Raw genomic sequence first — 19,573 nt, forward strand, 5'->3', positions numbered from 1 at the left:
ACTTTTAAAATCTATTTCCTTCCAAGTATGTATTTCATAATGTTACATCATGTGGCACTGCAAAAGTATAACCACTTCTCTACTGTTGCTTGTTTAGATTGTACCCCTCCTTCCATTCTGGGGCTGTATTAGGGAAACCCTGCTGGCAGAGTGGTTAAGTGCTACAGCTGCCAACCAAAAGGTCATCAGTTCGAATCCACCAGGCGCTCCTTGGAAACTCTGTGGGTCAGCTCTACTCTGTCCTATAGGGTCGCTATGAGTTGGAATCAACTCATTGCAATGTGTTTGGTATTTTTTATTCTAAATAATACTGGAATGAATTTTCATGTGAATAAAATTTTTTGCTTATCTTGGAATAATTCCTTAGGAAATTCTCAATCAAAATTTCTAGATGGACATTTTTAGGGCTTTTGATGAATATTGAAAACTTTGTATTGAGGAAAATAGTGCCACTTATACTTCATCTGTCAATGTTTAGATGCTGTTCCTGCCACCACTAGGTTAACACCAGTGGCCATTTATTTATCTATTTATTTTGGAAGAAGTTTGGATCCCTCCGCTCTTTGGTCCCTGAGCATGTTACTCTTTGTGTCTTCCTTGGTTTATTAACAAATAAATCCCTGTAAAAATCGATACTTTTAGAAAAACAATGGTAGATTGGCCACAGAGAGATTGGTTAGAAAACTGTAGAGGACTTGAACCAGGCTGGTGTGGTAGGAAAGAAGATAGAGCAGAGGGGGGATTCCAGCTACATTTCTGACAAAAATCTGCAGGCCTTGGTAACAGATGGCTTATGGCATGCTGTGTGTATGTGTATGTGTTTAAGGTGGGGGGCAGTTTTGAAGGAAAATTTCAACCCTATCTTCCACATAGGAATTTGCCAGGATGCAGAGGTGCTCTGTAGATGTAAAAATTTTTTGACAGTAATGGTGACTAAGAAATCCTGCCCAATAGGCTGTTCAAGGATTAAGTGAGACAATGTAGGTAAAGCACCTAACACGTAGTAGGCTCTAGACAAACAGTCATTTTTCTTGTGAGAGAGACTTGGGCCAACGATGGCAAACTGAGAATTTCTATATTTTGTCCATATCCATTTGGGTTCCAGAAGGTAGAGATGCTTCCTTTTTACTTCTGCTTTCAGTGAGGTGGGAATCTGTTTAAACAGCTGAGGGAAGGGCCCAGCAGGGAAGGAGACACCTCTGTCCTTGGGAGGCTTCGGGTCCCTGAGGTGGAGAACGATCAGGGGTAACATTTTGTAGCCCGGTTCTGGGCTGTGGCCCTGACCTCTGGTTGCCTGGCCAGTCTGCTTTGTGTGCTTAGCTTGGGAGAGGAAACTGAAGATGCTGATAAGGAGACCCTTCCGGTTCAGTCAAACAGGCACAAGAAAGCTTCTGCAGAGGAAAGGTTAGACGCAATCCCTGATTTAGAGAACACAAGGGGGAGGGCAGAGGGACTAAGCCTTGGAGCTCTTTGCAGTTGGTATTGCTTACTGTTGGGGGAGAACAACAGAGGAGGCTTGGCTGCTTGTGTAGAAGACAGAAACAGCAAGTTGGCTATGGAAAGGCCTTTTTTAGATCAGTTCAACAGACATGTTTTGCAGACAGAAGCTCCTCATCTTGTAAAGGGATTAATGAGTGGGAAGGGTATCTTTTTCCTTCCTAGGAAGTAAGGTGCCAGTATCTCTAGGCGCATCCAAGACTTTTGTCAAACACCTGCTCCCAGGTGCTGTGGTACAAAACAAATTAGTTCTGCCTGGGGAGTTAACTGAGTGTGGGTCCAAGTGGGTCCTAAGCAGCAGCCTCCTCCCTTCTCTCTCACCTGTGTGTGGAGAGCCACACTGTGCTCACTGCACTGATGCTCAGTGCGAGTAGCTCTCTTACTAAGGAAAGTGAAATAACACTACTATTTAAAATGATTTAGACATTAGCTTTGTTTAATGTTAATGAAATGCTATTTCAAGGACTAATTTTCATTTTTCTTAGATGTCTAGTACGCCAAAGCTAGTAAAAATAATATCCTAGAGATTTCAGACCTGCCTTTTTTTAAAATGTATTTTAAAAAATACTCCTAAGGGCTGGTTTTGAGCTCCCTCCTCCTTGCCCCACCCTCAGTCCATAGGTCTAGGCCAGCTGCCCCTGGTGGTTATACACTTGGCCTTGCCCAGCAGGGATTTACACTTGCAGACTTTTTTTATTGTAGCAGCAGCTCTGACTTATGGTCAGGGGACCTGCGTGTGCTCTTCTGGCTCTGTGGCTTACATGTTGTGTGGCCTGGGGCAAGTCACTTTCTGGGTTTTAATTTCTGTCTCTGTAAAATGGGGAGAAAAGGACTGGCTCTTCCTGCTTCCTTAGGAAGATTCTGTCAGAGTGCTGTAGCATGTATCCTAAGCTGTAGTACGAGATACACAAGTTCGAGAGCTTTCTCTTCATTAGTGACACAAATGAGCTATTTTGATCCACTGGTTTTGGCTGTCATATGATGGATACTTGGTTTTGGGGGGAGTTGGTCTGAAAGGATGAATTCACTGTGTGCAGTCTTGCTGTGCTGAGACGTGGTTTAACAGAGAAACAGGGAAATTAATGATACAGACCATGAACTGGGAAAAGCTACTCCAGAGGTGGGACATTTCCTTCTGGGATCCCGGTCACATGAAGGGATGCAACAGGGCACACAAACAGGAAGACAGACAGACAGAAACAAAGTACCCAAAACAAATTTTTTTACCAGGGCCTCTTTCACTGTTTTAGGAAAACCGTCTTGCCTTTCAAGTGCTATTATAGTGACCGAATGGAAGGGCAAATTATAATTTAAGAGTTGGAGGTTATCTTCTTTCCTAGAACGAGCTAGATGCTACAGCCTCACCAAGGGCTGTATCCTTCCAGAAATATTTTATTTATATATGGACATATAATTATATGATGTTGTTGTTGTTAGTTGCATTGAGTCAATTCTGACTCATGGAGAACCCAGGTGTGCAGAGGAGAACTGCTGCATAGGGTTTTCAAGGCTGTGACCTTTCAGAAGCAGATCTCTAGGCCCGTCTTCTGGGGCACACATATGCCCTCCCCTCCCCTCTTCCATGCTATATACACCATTGTGCCCCTTGCTGTTTTTACTTAATGCATCTTGCAGATGCCTATAGCAGGCTATGTGGTACATTGATATATGGATGCCATAATCTGTACAACCATTTCCTGCTGCTGGGCTTTTAGGCTTTTTCATGTTTGCTTATTACAAACAATGTTGTAATGAATATCCTACTACATGTGTCTCTCTCTGTACACACGTGAGAGTATAAACATAGGACAGATTCTTAGAAGTGGAATTGCTGGGTCAGAGGGTTTGTAATAGCATTTTTAGTTTAAATCAATATTGCCCATCACAGAGGTCACACTGATTTACCTCACACCACTAGCCTACCAGTGCCCCATTTCTCCGTACTCTCTCAGTGCACAGTGAACTTTGCTGATCTGAGATGAAAAATGGCCTCTCGTTAGCGTTTGAATTCACAGTCCTCTTATGAGTGATGCTGATCATTTCCTTTTATGAGTGCTATTTTTATTTCCTTCCTTATGAACCATCTACTGATATCCTTTGCCTTTTTTTTTTTCTATTGGCTTATTGGATTTTTCTTATTAATTTATATAACTATGCATTTAAGGAAATGAGCCCTTAGTTATATATATTGCAGATATTTTAAGCAGTTCTTCATTTTTATTGTTTTACCATGAAGAATTAAAAAAAAAAATTGTCAAATTTCTCAATCTTTTTATTTTATGTCCTTGATTTTAAGGGCTAGAAAGCCTTCCTCACTTTAAGATTTTGTGTATATCATCTTTTCTTCTAGTACTTTTATGCTTTTGTTTTAGATCCAAATCTTGAATCTACTGGAATTTATTTTAGTATAAGGAGTGAGGTAGAGTTCTGACTTTAAGATTTTTTCCAGAAAGATCTAAGTTTTAAATCCTGGCACTTTTACTCATTAGCTGTGTGATTTTGCATAAATTAATTAATCTCTCTGAACCTCGATTTCTTCATCTTTGAAATGGGAATAACAATAATATCCACCTAATGGGGCTGCTGAAAAGATAAATAAGACTATATATGGAAAGCATTTAGAACAGTTTCTGGCACATAGGAAGTATCCTAATCATTGTCCAAATACCCAGGAGCCTGAGAAAACATAGTGTGTTCCGGCAAAGGGTAGACATTGTAGATGGTCAGGATGCAGAGGTCATCTTGCCGCTCAGTAGTGTGTGATTTAGGTTGAGCCAGTCAGTTCATCACCTAAAACTTCGGTTTCCTCACCTGCATAATGAATGATAAGAACCAGTTTAAGAGATTGTTGGGAGGTTCAGGTTAGATCACGTGTGTGAAAGCATTTTGTAAGCTGTAAAGGGTCATATAAAAACATTGGCGTTATGTATGGCCTGGCGAATGAGCAGTCATGGCACCGGTGGGTGTTTGACATCTATGGCAAGGAGAATAATTAACTTGTAATAACATGAAATTAGCAGTTGAGGTAAAGCAAGTGAGCTTGCAGCAGTTGATTATGGTAATGTTTAGTAATTGCCTCCTAGTAATTAAGCAATAATGAGCTTCCTGAGACAGGACCTTGTTAGAGTGAAACATGATCAAGTGCTTTAAATTCAGTGTATATGTATTGACACAGCAGTGGGATGTGCAGAGATGAGTGTCTTGTTGAGACACAGTCTTTGCCCTTAGACGTGGAGAACACAGCCTCCTCTACCAGGCAGACACAGAGATGTACTTGGAGGAAGTCCACAATGCCCTGGGATTATTGAGGAGAGAGAGACTTGCCTGCACAGCCCCATATGGCAATCTGAACCTGGTCCCTGGAGTCTGGCCCAGATTCTAAAGAGCTCCAGCCCAGTAATGCCTTCTGGAAATTTTACTCTTCACCCTTTTTTCTCTCTGTTTGATTATTTTGGATTTAGTAGCAATATCTTGTTTCTCATGTTCTGCCCAACTTCCTTCACAGCTTCTGGATGGGTATAGTGTGCTTAGGGCCTCTGTTTCTACTGTGACCTGACTACTCAAATTTTCCCTGGGTAGGGTTGTCAGATAAAATATAAGACACTCAGTTAAATTTGAATTTCAGATAAGCAATGAATACTTTTTTTAGTATAAATATATCCCATGTAATATTTGGAACATACTTACAGAGAAAAATTATTCATGTGTCCCATATAATATTTGGGACATACTTATATAAAGCATTATATGTTGTTTATCCAAAATGCAAATTTAACTGGGCATCCTGGGTTTATTTTTTTGGTTGTTTGTTTGTTTTGGCTCTGTCTGGCAACCCTACCTGGGCAGCCCTGATTTCAGATTTTTTTTTTTTTGAGGCCAGACAACATTTTATTCTGTTATATATTAGGTTGCCATGAGTCAGAGGTAATTCGACAGCACAACAATAATGGCATAATCTTTGGAAAGAACATGAAACAGATTTCAAATTAATTTCCATGTTGCTTTATGAACAAAGAGCTAATGATGCCATTACTGTGAATTTGAGTGGCAGTATATGGGCTAGCTATGATCTGTAACAACATACAACATTCAAGATACCACCAAATTTTAAAATGTAATATTCAATTTGAAAATATATATTCTAATTTTGACAATAAATTTTAGATTTAGAAAAATAAAAGCATATCAAGTTAAAGAGATATAAAATTATGCAAGTCTGCAAGCAGCCACCTAAGATGCATCAATTGGTCTCAACCCACCTGGATCAAAGGAGAATGAAGAACACCAAGGACACAAGGTAACTACGAGCCCAAGAGACAGAAAGGGCCACATGAACCAGCGCCTACATCATCCTGAGACCAGAAGGACCAGATGATGCCCGGCCACAACCGATGACTGCCCCGACAGAGAACACAACAGAGAACCCCTGAGGCAGCAGGAGAGTAGTGGGATGCAGACCCCAAATTCTCACAAAAACACCAGACTTAATGGTCTGACTGAGACTAGAAGGACCTCGGTGGTCATGGCCCCCAGACCTTCTGCTGGCCCAGGACAGGAACCATTCCCGAAGCCAACTCTTCAGACATGGATTGGGCTGGACAATGGGCTGGAGAGGGATGCTGGCGAGGAGGGAGCTTCTTGGATCAGGTGGACACTTGAGACCATGTTGGCATATCCTGCCCTGCGTTGTTGCTGACTGCAGTTAGCCCTTTTACTCTCGTCTTTAGTAAAGCTCCTATAAGGTTCTCTGGAATTCCACATAGCCCAAAACCACCAACCAATATCGTCGCACCATCAGGGATGTCTTTTATAGCTTCCACTGGATCTGAATAAAATTTAGTATGACGACAAGTGGTGGTTGAAAAGTAGCAAACATATCCCTTGGACGAGGCGCTTCCGGATCCACGGGCGGAGGCGCGGAGCCGTGCCCGAAAGAGAGGAGTTTGAGAGCCGCCATTTCGGCGGTCCCGCTGCGAGAGGAGGCTGGTGGGCTGGAGCGTGCGTGTGAGTGCGCGAGTGTGACTGTCGATTTCAGATGTTTTAAACTATTATTTGCAGCATTAATTTCAAGGAGCCCTGGTAGCGAGAGATGTTAAAAATGTTATAAGAGAAAAGCATTCTCAGTTAAAATTAGGTTTGGTATGTCCTGGGTTAAACAGAGGTAGCCAGTTTTCTTCCTTGTTGGAATGTTCAGAGCTGTTTAAATCTCCAAGATTGAGTTGTAGTATTTAGTATTTCTCGAAGTTATGTCACTGTGAAGCTCATCTCCCTTCCCCACTCAAGTCCCTCAGAGGAGTGTTCAGAGTCGAAGGAACAAATGTTACAGCAGTGAGTGCTGAGCTTCTCTAATTGATCCTGTTTGCAGACCGTGAGTTCTGATTTTGGGTTTTGGAAAAATATCGCACTATATAAAACAAAAACAAACTTTTATTTCATTTCTATGATGCCATTTTTCTTTAAAAAAATTATAAAATATCGAAGGTTGTATACCAAAATGTTAATTGTAATTATCCCCATGAGGTACGGCTGGGTAAAGGGATTATAGGTGATTTTCTTCTCCTTTTTGTTTGTATTTTCTGCAATCAACATATATGGCTCTTGTGAGAAGGGTTTAAAAAAAAATTCAATTATTATATTTTTAAATACGCATGTTCCATATATTATCTTATTTGACTCTTCAGCAACTCAGTGTAAAGATTTTATTATATCCCCATTTTTGGATAAGGAAACCTATACAGCTCTTTAATAGACTTGGGGCTCTTGGTTTCATGACCCAGTCTGCCTCTTTGGTATGAGTGAATGAGGACACATGCTGTCATGGGAAGGGGCCTTCCCAAGACACAGATTTTGAACAAGGACAAGTCCCTAAAATATCATTTTGGGGGTAGGTGGGAGGTGGGAGGTGGTGATGGGAAAGGATCCGGCCTCTGTTCACCAGAAGCCTCTACTTTGTTAAACCGATCAGTTGTTGTCAGTTGCTTTCGAGTCAACTGTGGCTCATGGTGACCCCACGTGCGCAGAGTGAAACTGCTTTATAGGGTCTCAAGGCTGTGACCTTTTGGAAGCAGATCACCAGGCTATCTTCTGAGGCAGCTCTGGGGGAGTTTGAACTGCCAACCTTTCTGCTAGTAGTTGAGCGCTTAATCATTTGTGTCACAAAGGCAAGGGGGAGAACAAACCAGCGAATATAGTTTGGTTTTTTTAAAAAATAAAGTCATTTTGAAAAATGGTGTATATTGCCAAAATCACATTGCTTAGAAATTTTTTTTTAAAACTTTCATACTAGATCACGTTTCCTGTATCTTTTTTTTTAATTAATTTTTTTCTTTTCCTCCTCCCCCCTCTCCTTTTGAATCTTATGCTCAGCTTGGATGCATGCACATATTATTTAGAGTGTTGTGGTAATTATGATATTTGGGATTTTGCCATAGGTTTGTTCATCTGAGTAGTGTTCCTGATTGTATCTCCCATGCCTAGTACTTAGTTACACGGATGAATGACGAATGAATTGTTGGGGTGGTATGCAGGGAAAAGGGTCAAATGTCCTAGGTCCAGCTCCTAATGTAGACCTGGGCTCAGTGAGGAGAAGTGCGTGTATTTTCTGGGATTAGCGTGTGGCCCATCAATGTGGGTGTGCTGCTTCCAGAGCAGGGGGATTCTAGAACACAGCAGTTACAAGGGGCCTGGGTTCTATTCAACTCAGACTCCAGCCCTCATGACAGATGAAGTAACACTACAAGGAAGAGGGCCAACATCCTGTTTTAGAAGGCGCTGAGCTTTGGAGTCAGATGTGGGATTGAATCCTGGCTCTGAAACTAACTAGCTGTGTGACTTTAGGATAACCTCTCTGTGCCTCGGTTTCTTTTTTCTGTAAACCAGGGATGATAACATAGGATTGTTTTGAGGATTAATGGCCAAAAGAATGAACAAATCTATCTTGGAAGAATTACAGCCGGAATACTCCTTAGAAAGGAGAATGGCGAGACTTTGTCTCACATACTTTGAACATGTTATCTGGAGGGACCAGTTCCTGGAGAAGGCCATCATGCTTGGTAAAGTAGAGGGTCAGAGAAAAAGAGGAAGATCTTCAATGAGATGGACTGACATAGGAGCCGCATCAGTGGGCTCAGACACAGAAACGATTGCGAGGATGGTATGGGACCAGGCAGTTATACATAGGGTCGCATGAGTCAGAACTGACTCGACAGCACCTAACAACAACAGCAACATCATACATGTAGAAGAGTACTTGGCACATAATAAGCAGTGGATAAGTGTCAGCCAGGGGCAGATTATCCAATAGGCAAGGTAAGTTTAGAGTTTACCTTGTTTACCAGATCATCTGTGGTGAACAATTTCACGTTTTTTCACCACACCAAAGATTCTGCTTCTAAGTATGGCTGGCGTCTGTCTCTCTCCCAACCCCACAGCACCTCCTACAGAGTCAAACCTCTTTTCAAATTAATAATCCCTGACGGGGGCAGATTACCCAGTAAGCAAGGTAAGCACAGGTTTACTTGTGCTTACTTACTAATCTGTAGTGAACAATTTCACATGGGTTTCACCCCATGTGCTTAACTTGCATACTGAGTAATCTGTAATACTGGTGTCAGCTATTATTATTGTTAATGGTAATAGAATATAAAACCCCTAGAATACTGCTAAGGAGCCCTGGTGGAGTAGTGGCTAAGTACTTGACTGCTAACCAAAAAATTGGTACTTTCAACATACCAGCAGCTCCGTAGGAGAAAGATGTGGTTGTCTGTTTTCATAAGGATTACAGCCTTGGTTGTGGGGACCATGGTCTCAGGGAATATCTAGCTCAATTGGCATCACATAGTTTATAAAGAAAATGTTCTACATTCTAGTTTGGTCAGTAGCATCTGGGGTCTTAAAAGCCTGTGAGCAGCCATCTAAGGTACTCCACTGGTTTCATCCAGTTGGGAGCCAAGAGAGAATGAAGAAAAACTAAAGACACAAGGGAAAAATTAGTCCAAAGGACTAAGGGACCACATCTACCACAGCCTCCATCAGATGGAGTCCAGTACAACTAGATGGTGCCCGGCTACCACCACTGACTGCCCTGGCAGGGATCACAACAGAGGGTCCCAGACAGAGCTGGAGAAAAACATAAAACAAAATTCTAACTCACAAAAAAAGACCAGACTTATTGGCCTCACAGAGACTGAAGAAACTGAGAGTATGGTCCCTGGACACCCTTTTAGCTCAGTAATGAAGTCATCCCTGACGTTACCCTTCAGCCAAAGATTAGACAGGCCCATAAAACAAAACAAGACTAAAGGTGCGCACCAGCCCAGGGGCAAGGACTAGAAGGCGGGAGGGGACAGAAAAGCTGGTAATAGGGAACCCAAGGTAGAGAAGGGAGAGTGTTGATATGTTCTGGGGTTGGTAACCAAAGTCACAAAACAATATGTGTACTAACTGCTTAATGAGAAGCTAGTTTGTTCTGTAAACCTTCATCTGAAGTACAATTAAAAACAAACAAACAAAAAGCTTACAGCCTTGGAAACGCTATGGAGCTGTTCTGCTCTGTCCCGTAGGGTCTGTATGAGTTGGAATCTACTCGATGTCAGTGGGGTTTAGAATAGTGCTCAGCCAGTAGCATATGCTTGTGACATGTTTGCTCCTCAGATAAGGTCTTCCTTTTGTTGTTAAAACACACAAAGGCTGGGTGTAACTAGTCAGCCTGCCTCTAAATAGGTTCCCCCCACCCCATGCTAATCTCATGACATAGTGATTGGTGATGCCTGGGTTGTTAATTTGGGGCCAGACCAAAGGGCTTCCTCAAAGCACAGTTCCCCAGAATCTTGTGAGCTTTTCATTCAATAATATGTTTTCTGTTAGAAACAGAACAGTAGCCACAGCAGGTAACCTTGGTTTTATAGACTAGCTTTAGCCATAGACGGCCTGCACTTTTAAAGAGAACAAACTCTATTTTCCAGGGGCTCATTTAAAAAACGCTTAACAGAGCGTTAATTTCTTATAGAAAGGGGAGGGGCCTTAATTTTTATCCTGTGCTTGCCCCAGGTGTAACCATGTAAAACAATGCTGACTATGACCAAGTGTCTCACCTTTCTTGAGAGCCCGTGGGTGGTGCAAATGGTTAAGCATTATACTACTGAACATAAGGTTGGCAGTTCAAATCCACCCAGAGGTGCCTCAGAAGAAAGGCCTGGTGATGTTTTCGAAAGGTCACAACCTTGAAAACCCAGTAGAGTGTAGTTCTACTCGGTAACAACTAGGGTCACCATGAGTTGGTTTCATTTTTGCTTTAAGGCGTATAATTTGGGCCCCGTTAACTTTTTCTTAGGAGCCCTGTTTTACAGGTCTTCATTTTTGGACATTCTTCTTTGGATTCTCTGCTTTTTTTCTTTGACCTCTGCTGAAATAGAGAAATACGTGTATCAAACATTTTAATCACAGAAGAAGAATATGGGCCAGTCCTTGTGCTCACCGTTTCTTACTGGTCAACTAGACATTCATGGTCCACGTGTGGTCCACAGAGCCCTCAGCTCATTCCTGTTATTCTTGTGCCTATTCCTGAGGTTTGGGTTCACTTCTAACAGCTTTATTGGGTTATAACTGACGTGCTGTGTCCCTCAGGTTTTATCAGGAATTTGACTTTGATTTTTATTTAAACTACTGCAAGGTGGTAGAAAAGCGTTTTGGATTTGAAACCAGAGGAGAAAAGGGAAATCACATTTACTGAGTGCTTGCCCTTCATCATTCAATTAATCAGATCTTTCTTGTGCCCTACTGTGAGCCTAGAGTTGTGAAAGACAATACAGGGAAGTGGTTCAAGGACAGATGCCGGAGCCAGGCTGTCTGGGTTTGAATCCTGGCTCCTCCATCAGTTACTAGGTATAGGACCTTCATGACTTTTTTTTTTCCTGTTGTCTTGTGGAAGGGGGTGCCTGGGGATGTGGGTTCTTCAGAGTTTCAAAAGTCTTCTCCGGGCACTATGAGCACCTTCATAACTTCTTACTTCTCTTGTGTGTCAGAATCCCCACCTGTCAAGTAAGGATGCTAATAGTGTCCACCTCATAGAATTGTTGTGAGGATTACATGTATTAATAATTTAGATCTTCCTTGCTCTCCCAGTCAGGAGTGTGTGGTGCACACGCATGCGTGTATATGTGTGTGTAGGGCTGAGGTGCTAAGGGGTTAAGGTATAAAACAGATATAATGAATTATAGTAAATCATGGTGAGTATTCTTATAGGAGAGGAGAGGGCATTCTTTTGGGAGAGCATAGAGTGCGTAAGCCCAGCCTCCTTCACAGGTCATAGACGTGTACTAGAGGAAGTGATGTTAAGCTGAAATATAAAGTAAAAGTAAAAGCTGAGCAAAAGTTAGCTGGGCTGGGGTTGGGGAGAGGAGTTGTATTCCATGTTTTGGGCAGAAGAAACAGTGTATGTGAAGGTCTGAGGAGAAAAGGAATCATGTGGTGTTTAGGGAACAGAAGAAATCCAGTGAGCCTAGAGTGTGGGGAATGAGGAGCATGGTGAGAGATGAGGTTGGTGATGAAGGCAGGAGCCAGATCATGGAAAATCTTGTGAGTCATGTTAAGGAGTTTGAGTGGCTAAGAGCCAGGTACAGTCCTTAGGGGTTTTCCTTACTTCCTTCAAGCACCACAACTCTGGGACATAGGTGTTATTAGCCCCATTTTGTCAATGAGAAGTTGAGGCTCAGAAAGCTTGTAATTTGCCCAAAGGCACACACTTAGAAGGTAGTACAACCAGGATTTCAACCTAGGTCTTTCTAACTCCAAAGCTAGAGTTCTTTTGATGACACCATATGCCTATTGAACTTTAAGGTCTTGTTCGTAGCTTTATAACTTTGGGCCACCCTTTTAATTTCCCTGAAGGTTCAGCTTACTTACCTGTAAAATAGGTAATATATTAATAAATACCAGCTTTATAGGTTTGTGAAGACAAATGGAAATATACATAAAGTGTCAAGTATAGTATGTGACAAGTGCAACTACTGCATGTGGACCTAGATTCTTGTACAGAGAAAATGTTTTTCCTTCATGGCCTCGGTGAGCTCAGATGGAACCCTGTGAGCTACTACCTGCATGTTGGCTTGGTTGTCAGTCATCTTTCCAAAGTTCAGCTGAAGCCCGTATAGAAATCACCTTTGTACAGAGGAAATGTACTTCCCTAGCTTCAAGACAGTTTTTAGTACAGTGGCTCTCCTCTCTGCCATGCAACCCTGCAGCCATTCAGGCTTGAGATCTGTTAGTAGGAGTGAACTTGCGGCTTCTATTCCTTTCCCAAGCACCTTTTCCCTCATGGGCTCACTGGTTGTCCATTTCTTCTCCCTGTAGAGTCCGCTAGACTTGTTCTGCATGCTTTATGAAATGAGCTCCACTGTTGGGTTGGACTGTTATTTAGCTTTTTTCTTGTTATTTAACTTTTCACATGTTGGTCTCAAGGGCAGACTATCTTGTCTCTGTGCTGACTCTGGTACTTAGCACTGTACTATAATAAAAAAAAAAAGGTATGGATAAATAATAACTGCCTTCACCAGGATAAGACTTTAAGGGTACTAAGACTTTTTTGTACAGTGGTTTTTTTTTTGTTTGTTTTTTTGTTGTTATTTTTAATCTTCACAACACTGTTTTGAAATAGATAGAGCAGATATTATTATTTTTAGCACAACTGGAGACACTAAGGCTTATGCTTATGCCCATTCATTCATTCATTCTGTAGAGTGGGTATTTACCAAGTGTGATTCTGTTGCAGGGGCTAAGGAAATAAAGTTGAAAGATATAGTCCCTTTCCTCGTGGATGAGGCTTACATTTGAACAAATAATTTTTGTATATAGCAAGTGAAGTTTTAGAACAGAGTAATGGTGAAAGGAGAAATGCTTAATTTTATTTGAGGAAGATCAGGGAAATACTCAGAAAGAAAGAGATACTTATATTTGGTGTTGAAGGACTTCATGGCACAGAAAGAGTGGGAGGTAGGCTAGCCCAGGCAGAGGAAGTGTCATATACCAAATCTCATAAGGATGAAAAATCAGGCACTTTGGGAGGCAGGAATGGGGTGGTGGTAGAAGGGAGAGATGGCTACAGCTCCCACGGGTAAGACCCCAAGATCCCTAGGATCTGCAGGAGACTGAAAGAGCCCTTTACAGGTCCATCCTATGACTCAGTCTCCTGGTCACTAGCATTCCTTCCCAGAGGCACATACAGCCCATAAACTACATTTAAGCTTTGGAAGGCTCTCCTTTGTCCCTGCTTCTTTGCACCCCCAGCTAGTCTGCACATAGATTTGTAATACCCTTTTCATGCTAAAGAAAACAGATCTTATCACATAAGCGACCTGTGAGCTGACTACTTGGAAGAATAAAGGTTACTAGGTGACAGGACATCTGTGTTATCTACTTTCTGTGACATGAGGTAACTGGGAAAGAATAAAGTCTGCTTGTGATCAGACATCTCTACTACTCTTTTGCTGGCATGATCATCAGAGGGGAGCATTAAATTGCTCTTCAAATGAGTCAAATGAATCAGACTTATTGTTCCCAAGAAACGGGGCTGGGAACAACACGGTGTAGCTTGAGCTCTGTGGGTAAGTCCTACCAAGTCCATCACACTCTTACCTGTGTTTACCTTGCAGCTGTGTAAATGAGTATGGAAGATTATGATTTCCTGTTCAAAATTGTTTTAATTGGCAATGCTGGTGTGGGGAAGACGTGTCTAGTCCGACGATTCACTCAGGTAAGGGGACCTGGAAACCAAGGTTGGATTTCTCAGTTTAGGCTGTGGGGTTAGGGAAATCTGATGGGATGGTCCCAGTGCCAGTGTCTTGGCTACAAGTTCGTAACACATTCTTTTAAAGGTGTATCAGCTTTGTAGTCTACACTAGCATTTTTATACCACCTCAAGGGATCAGGGCTCTGTGGGCCACCACCAACCCTTAACACCTCTTGTTGCTTCCTCGAATGAAAAGGGCGGGTGGTTTTGCTTTCAGTGTGCAGTATCAAAAATAGATTATTAGTTAATAGTAATCTAAAGGTGGTAGCAAATGAATCTGGACATCAAACTGAACCTAAACATTAATTTTTTAAAAACTCAAATATACATTTAACTGATCAAGCTCTCTGCCTATTCCCCTTCACATCCTCCCAGGTAACTGAGTGAATCATTTTTGTTTAGATCTAAATATGCTGATTTTCTAAGTTTATTAACTATGAATGAGATGGGAACAGTGAAGAATTATCTAAACTGAATTGGATGTTTCCTCTGGGTTGAGTCCTTATCACATGACCTAAGTACAAAGCTCTCTTTGGTGTTGCGTGTTTGAGAATCACTGCCAGAGATTATATTAAAAAATGAGTAAGAAATTATTCTGAAGTTGATCTTCTTCTGTATTTTTCCCTAAAAAAAATATGAACGGTGCCCTTGTCAAGATCATCATGCATGCATCTTGCATTTTCATGAAGTAGTTGTTGGGAAAAGTTGCAACCAGCTCCTCTATCTAAGGCAAAGGGCAAGCTGGTGCTGGGGAAAGAACACTGACTAGAGAGTCCAGACACAGGCGCTAGTCCTGGCTCTGCCCCTGGCTTGTCATGTGAGCCTGGGTGAATTACCACCCTTTCCTGAGCCTCCCTGCTGCACATGAGGGGCCAGACAATCTCCAAGGCCCCTTCAGCTCTGACAGTCTGTTCTATGGAAAACCGGAGAGGCAGATTGGATACACAAACAGCTCTAGGGCAGAGAGTCACCTTTAGAAATGTCAGGGTTTTTCGCATCATAAGTGAGCACAGAATAGAACCCGTGCTTTTTTTCAAGCCTTGGCCTAGTGAAATTAAAAGTAAAAAGCTAACAGGCACCTGGGCTCAGTCAACCGCCATGGAGTTATATTAGAAATTCCAACTGATTTTACTTCCACCTAACATAAGTAATCTTTTCTGCTTTTCACAGGAGGACAAGACTGCAGATACCCTGAGCTTTTAGTTCCTTTATCAGAAGTTCCCTTGGCCTTATCTTATTACTGAAAGATTCCTTAGAGATTATTCAGTCCACTCTTCTCATTTTGCCGATGAAAAATTCAGGTCTAGAAAGACTGAATGACTTGCTTAGGATTTCATTTCATATTAGTGGTAGGGCCAGGGTTAGAACCCAGATCTGCTGATTCTCAGCCTGATAATTTTTATCTCCTGCATGTTCTAACCTCTGAGACCATAGGAATCTGGACTTTAAAAGCATAAACCTTGTCATTGAAGGCAAAAATGCTTTCATTTTTGAAAACTAAATTTACTAACATGCAGATCACCCATTTCTTATTTTTCTTTTCTGTCTACTTTTTACACCTCCTAGCCCCTCAGCTCCTCCAAAAGTTGCTTTATATACAGGATTGTGCTTATTTTGCTTATTTAGCGGGCAGTTAAAATGAATTGCATTCAGCTGTTTTTGAGTTGTGATGGTTGAGGAACAAAATGGCAGGGGAAACATTGGGAAGGCTTTGTTTTTTTTGTATTTGATAGACTGCAAAACAGCTGGAGCTATCAACTTAAAGTTGGCAGGCTTGTGATTGAGCGAAGCCAAATTAGAGGGAAATTGATTCAATATTTGTGTGTAAAGTTAGGAACGTTTATATCTTTTTGCAAACATGCAATGGAACATTTTCTGTCGGTTTGAAGCTCAGCCTTTTAAGTTCAAACTTAATTAAAGAACCCTCTTGTTAGGAGGACTTAGTAAAAGATACCCCAATTTTAGCTGCCAGAGCTAATAAACTCCATTTTACTTTAGTTTCTAGAAGTTCTGGAATGCAAAGGATGAGGGAAAGGAAACTAGGAAAGAATTCTTCTTGTTAGAATTTCTTCCTACTTCCAATCCCTTCTGCAGGCTTACAGGAAATATTATGTAATAGTAAATTACTTTATACATGTAATTTTGCTAAAATTCTGTTGTTCTGGTTAAGCTTCCAGCTTGAGGTAAAGTTGTTTTGGTTTTAAAGTGCTTACAGAAGCCTCATACACATTAGATTTGAAAACCTTTGATTTGGAGGGTAATTCAGAGATCTACTCATTGCCTCATTTTCTTACAAATATCATTTCCTCCTAGTTTAAGAGCATAATTCTTAGGCCCAGAGAGGTGGACTGGTTTGCCTGAGGTCACACAGACATCCTAAGGCTGCTGCCTCCTTATTTAGCTCCATTTCTACCATACTGTCTCCCTGAATTACTTTATTTTCTTAGATTTTCTTCTTAGTGTTATTGGCCCTGAACTCACGTAATTGTGTGTGTATTATACACTGCACAGCTTCATTGTCACGTTCGTGTTTTTCATGCTGAGTTCTTGTTTGTTTCTTCATGTTGGTTTTCCACCCCTATGACTAGCCATGCACCAAACTGGTAACCAGTTTTAAGCTTTGTACTTCCTGGATTTTGCTTCTTCTAGAGCAACTATCCGTTTTACCCCTAACCGTAACAATCCTGACCTTATCCCTGTGGCTCCATGTTCCTCAATCTGATCCTTGTGTTTGATTTTCTGTTTCATCCTTTAAAATCAGAGCCTTGCCCTCCCTTCTCCCAGTTCCTTCCTTTCACCCTCTTATTCTGCCTTTCTTTCTCCCGTTTTCTCTTTCTTCTCCCTCTTTTGGTATTTCCTCCTCCTCTCTCCTCCCCATAAAACATACATACAAAGTTAAATTAAACAGGGCTCCTATGACACTAACCAGAGTTCTCTTTTCTACCAGTATTGCTGAGCCCGGTGATGGGTGAGGAAGGGCCTGGTGATGGGTGAGAAGGGGGAAAAATTTCATTTAATTGCAGGATTTGCTTAACTGTTATTTTCTGTTATTTCTTCTTTAGGGTCTTTTCCCCCCAGGTCAAGGAGCCACAATTGGAGTTGATTTTATGATTAAGACAGTGGAGATTAATGGTGAAAAAGTAAAGGTAAGATGCCAAATGTTTAATAAGGTTTTCTTTGTGCTATGTGAGAGTTTAGGAAGTAGTGTTTTCTTAACATTTTTTAAATCTCCTAACTGAAACCCACATTGAAACTAATATACTCAGTCATGCCAGCTTATTTCCAGAGTTCTTCTAGTCCCTTTATAGGGGCAGGAAGGGATTGCAGATGATTTCAACAGCCCCATACTGATTACATTTCATTATGGGTCAGTCAGTCATATTAAGTCATTTACTAGAATCACCCTGTCTCTCACTGTACCCCTACCTCTAGCAAGGGAGAGATACTAAATGAGCAGTCCAGGAAAGGATCCGTGACCTCACCCCCTGTGTCTTCTGGATGGTTTGGTACCTAGAAGTATGGTATATCCATAATGGGAGGAAGGAGATAGTTCTCATTGAGTAACTGCTATGTTAGTCCCTCTGCTAGGTGCTATTGTATTTAACTTAATCCTTACTATAAACCCAGCATGGCAGTTGGTTTTATTCTTATTTTACAGGCTTAAGAGAGGTTACATAATTCACTTATCCATGGCTCCACAGTTAGGAAGTGATATAGCCAGGATTTGTGTTCGTTTTGCCAGCCAGTATACTGCACTGCTCCCCTAAGTTCTCCCTTGCCATGAGAGAAGATGAGAATGAAGGCAAAATAGGCCCAACACCTTGGAACAAGTAAGGACACAGGTGATGGAAAGCAATGTGAAGAGAGACTAAATTACATGGAAGGAAGGTAAAGATATTGATCTGTAGCACTGTGTTCTACCTGCCCCTCAGAGTTTTTGGAATTCCACTGTCAGATCTTTTGGAGCTCTCCGAATCCCACAGTAAGAAGTGATGACCCTGGCATCAGCAGCACAATGCAAATTATGGCATCAGAATTCCAACTAGATCCCAACCTAAGCATCCCAAGTTTGAGTCCATGTCATTTGCATCTTCCTCCCATGTGTACCTGTACGCCTTCCTTCGAATGCCTTGGATAGGACAGAGAAGCTCCATGATGCTTTTGTAGCTTTTAGTAGACACTTACTGCCACAGAGAAGTCTTTAGGATGAAGTTCCTGAGTTCCAGCCCTAACTTTTCAACATAGTTCCTTACTCCAGAGACATCCATACCCAATACGATAGCGAATGGAGAGCTGGGGGTGCTGGAAGGCAAATGCAAAGTGTGTACTCCATGAAAATGCCAACCAGAAAGCTCAGAAAAATAGTGTCAGGGTGGGGAGAAGGAGCCAGGGTATGGGGATAGGAAGAGGTAGGAGTGTGCACTGAAGAGGCATTCGCAGGAACAGCCTTTTGTAACTTCTATTGTTCCAGCAGAGGGGAGGTTGTTGCCAATTCAAGGAGTTAAGATAACTACTTTTTTCAGTAGTTAAAGATAACTATTGGCATTTTAATTCTAGATGTTTGAGTTTCCCATTTATATACATATATATGTATAACCCCATTGCCCATTTATGGATTCATTCATTTGCCAGGAAACCCTGGTGGCGTAGTGGTTAAGAGTTTGGCTGCTAACCAAAACGTTGGCAGTTTGAATCCGCCTGGCGCTCCTTGGAAACCCTATTGGGCAGTTCTTCTCTGACCTCTAGGGTTGCTATGAGGTGGAATCCACTCTATGGCAACGGGTATGGTATGGTACTATGTGCTAGGGAGCCCTGGTGGCACAGTGGAATGTTTGGCTGTTAACCAAAAGATCAGCAGCCGTTCCTTGGAAATCCTATGGGGCAGTTCTACTCTGTCATACGGTTGCCATGAATCAAAATCAATTCGATGGCAAGGGTTTTTTTTTTTTTCTTACTATGTGCCAGGCACGAATAAAGGTGAATAAGATATGCTCCCCACCCTAAAAAAATACGCTTATTTTTCTTTCCTGGCTCCCCAGGCTTAGGTATTCCATTTATTCCACTTTCTGTTTATGATAAACTTAATTTTAAGCGCTTATTATACCCTGCTAAAATTCATCTCTTTATAAAGTCTTACTCTACCACCAGATCACAGACTCCTCAAAAGAGTTGTATTCATAGAGCAATTCCTGGCCCTATCACCTCTTTTGGCCCCTGGACTTTCATCTATAAAAAGTGAGAGTTGGTTAATTTCCCTAATCAAGTCCAACTCAATTTTTCTGTGATTCTTTC

General features: G+C 41.6%; 1 protein-coding gene across 2 annotated transcripts in view; it reads left to right on the forward strand.

Moving 5' to 3' along the window:
* RAB30 (RAB30, member RAS oncogene family) overlaps positions 1-19,573 on the forward strand; it is a 94,009-nt gene that overhangs the window by 56,902 nt on the left and 17,534 nt on the right. The window contains exons 2-3 of one of the 2 annotated variants that reach the window (XM_049889638.1): positions 14,145-14,245; positions 17,344-17,427. In XM_049889638.1, the coding sequence (XP_049745595.1) occupies positions 14,153-14,245; positions 17,344-17,427 (177 nt within the window). In that variant the 5' untranslated portion in view covers positions 14,145-14,152. The remainder of the gene's footprint in view (positions 1-14,144; positions 14,246-17,343; positions 17,428-19,573) is intronic. The other variant, XM_049889639.1, reaches the window with a different exon arrangement.

This window comes from Elephas maximus, chromosome 7 (genome assembly GCF_024166365.1).
Source record: "Elephas maximus indicus isolate mEleMax1 chromosome 7, mEleMax1 primary haplotype, whole genome shotgun sequence".
Classification (NCBI taxonomy): domain Eukaryota; kingdom Metazoa; phylum Chordata; class Mammalia; order Proboscidea; family Elephantidae; genus Elephas; species Elephas maximus.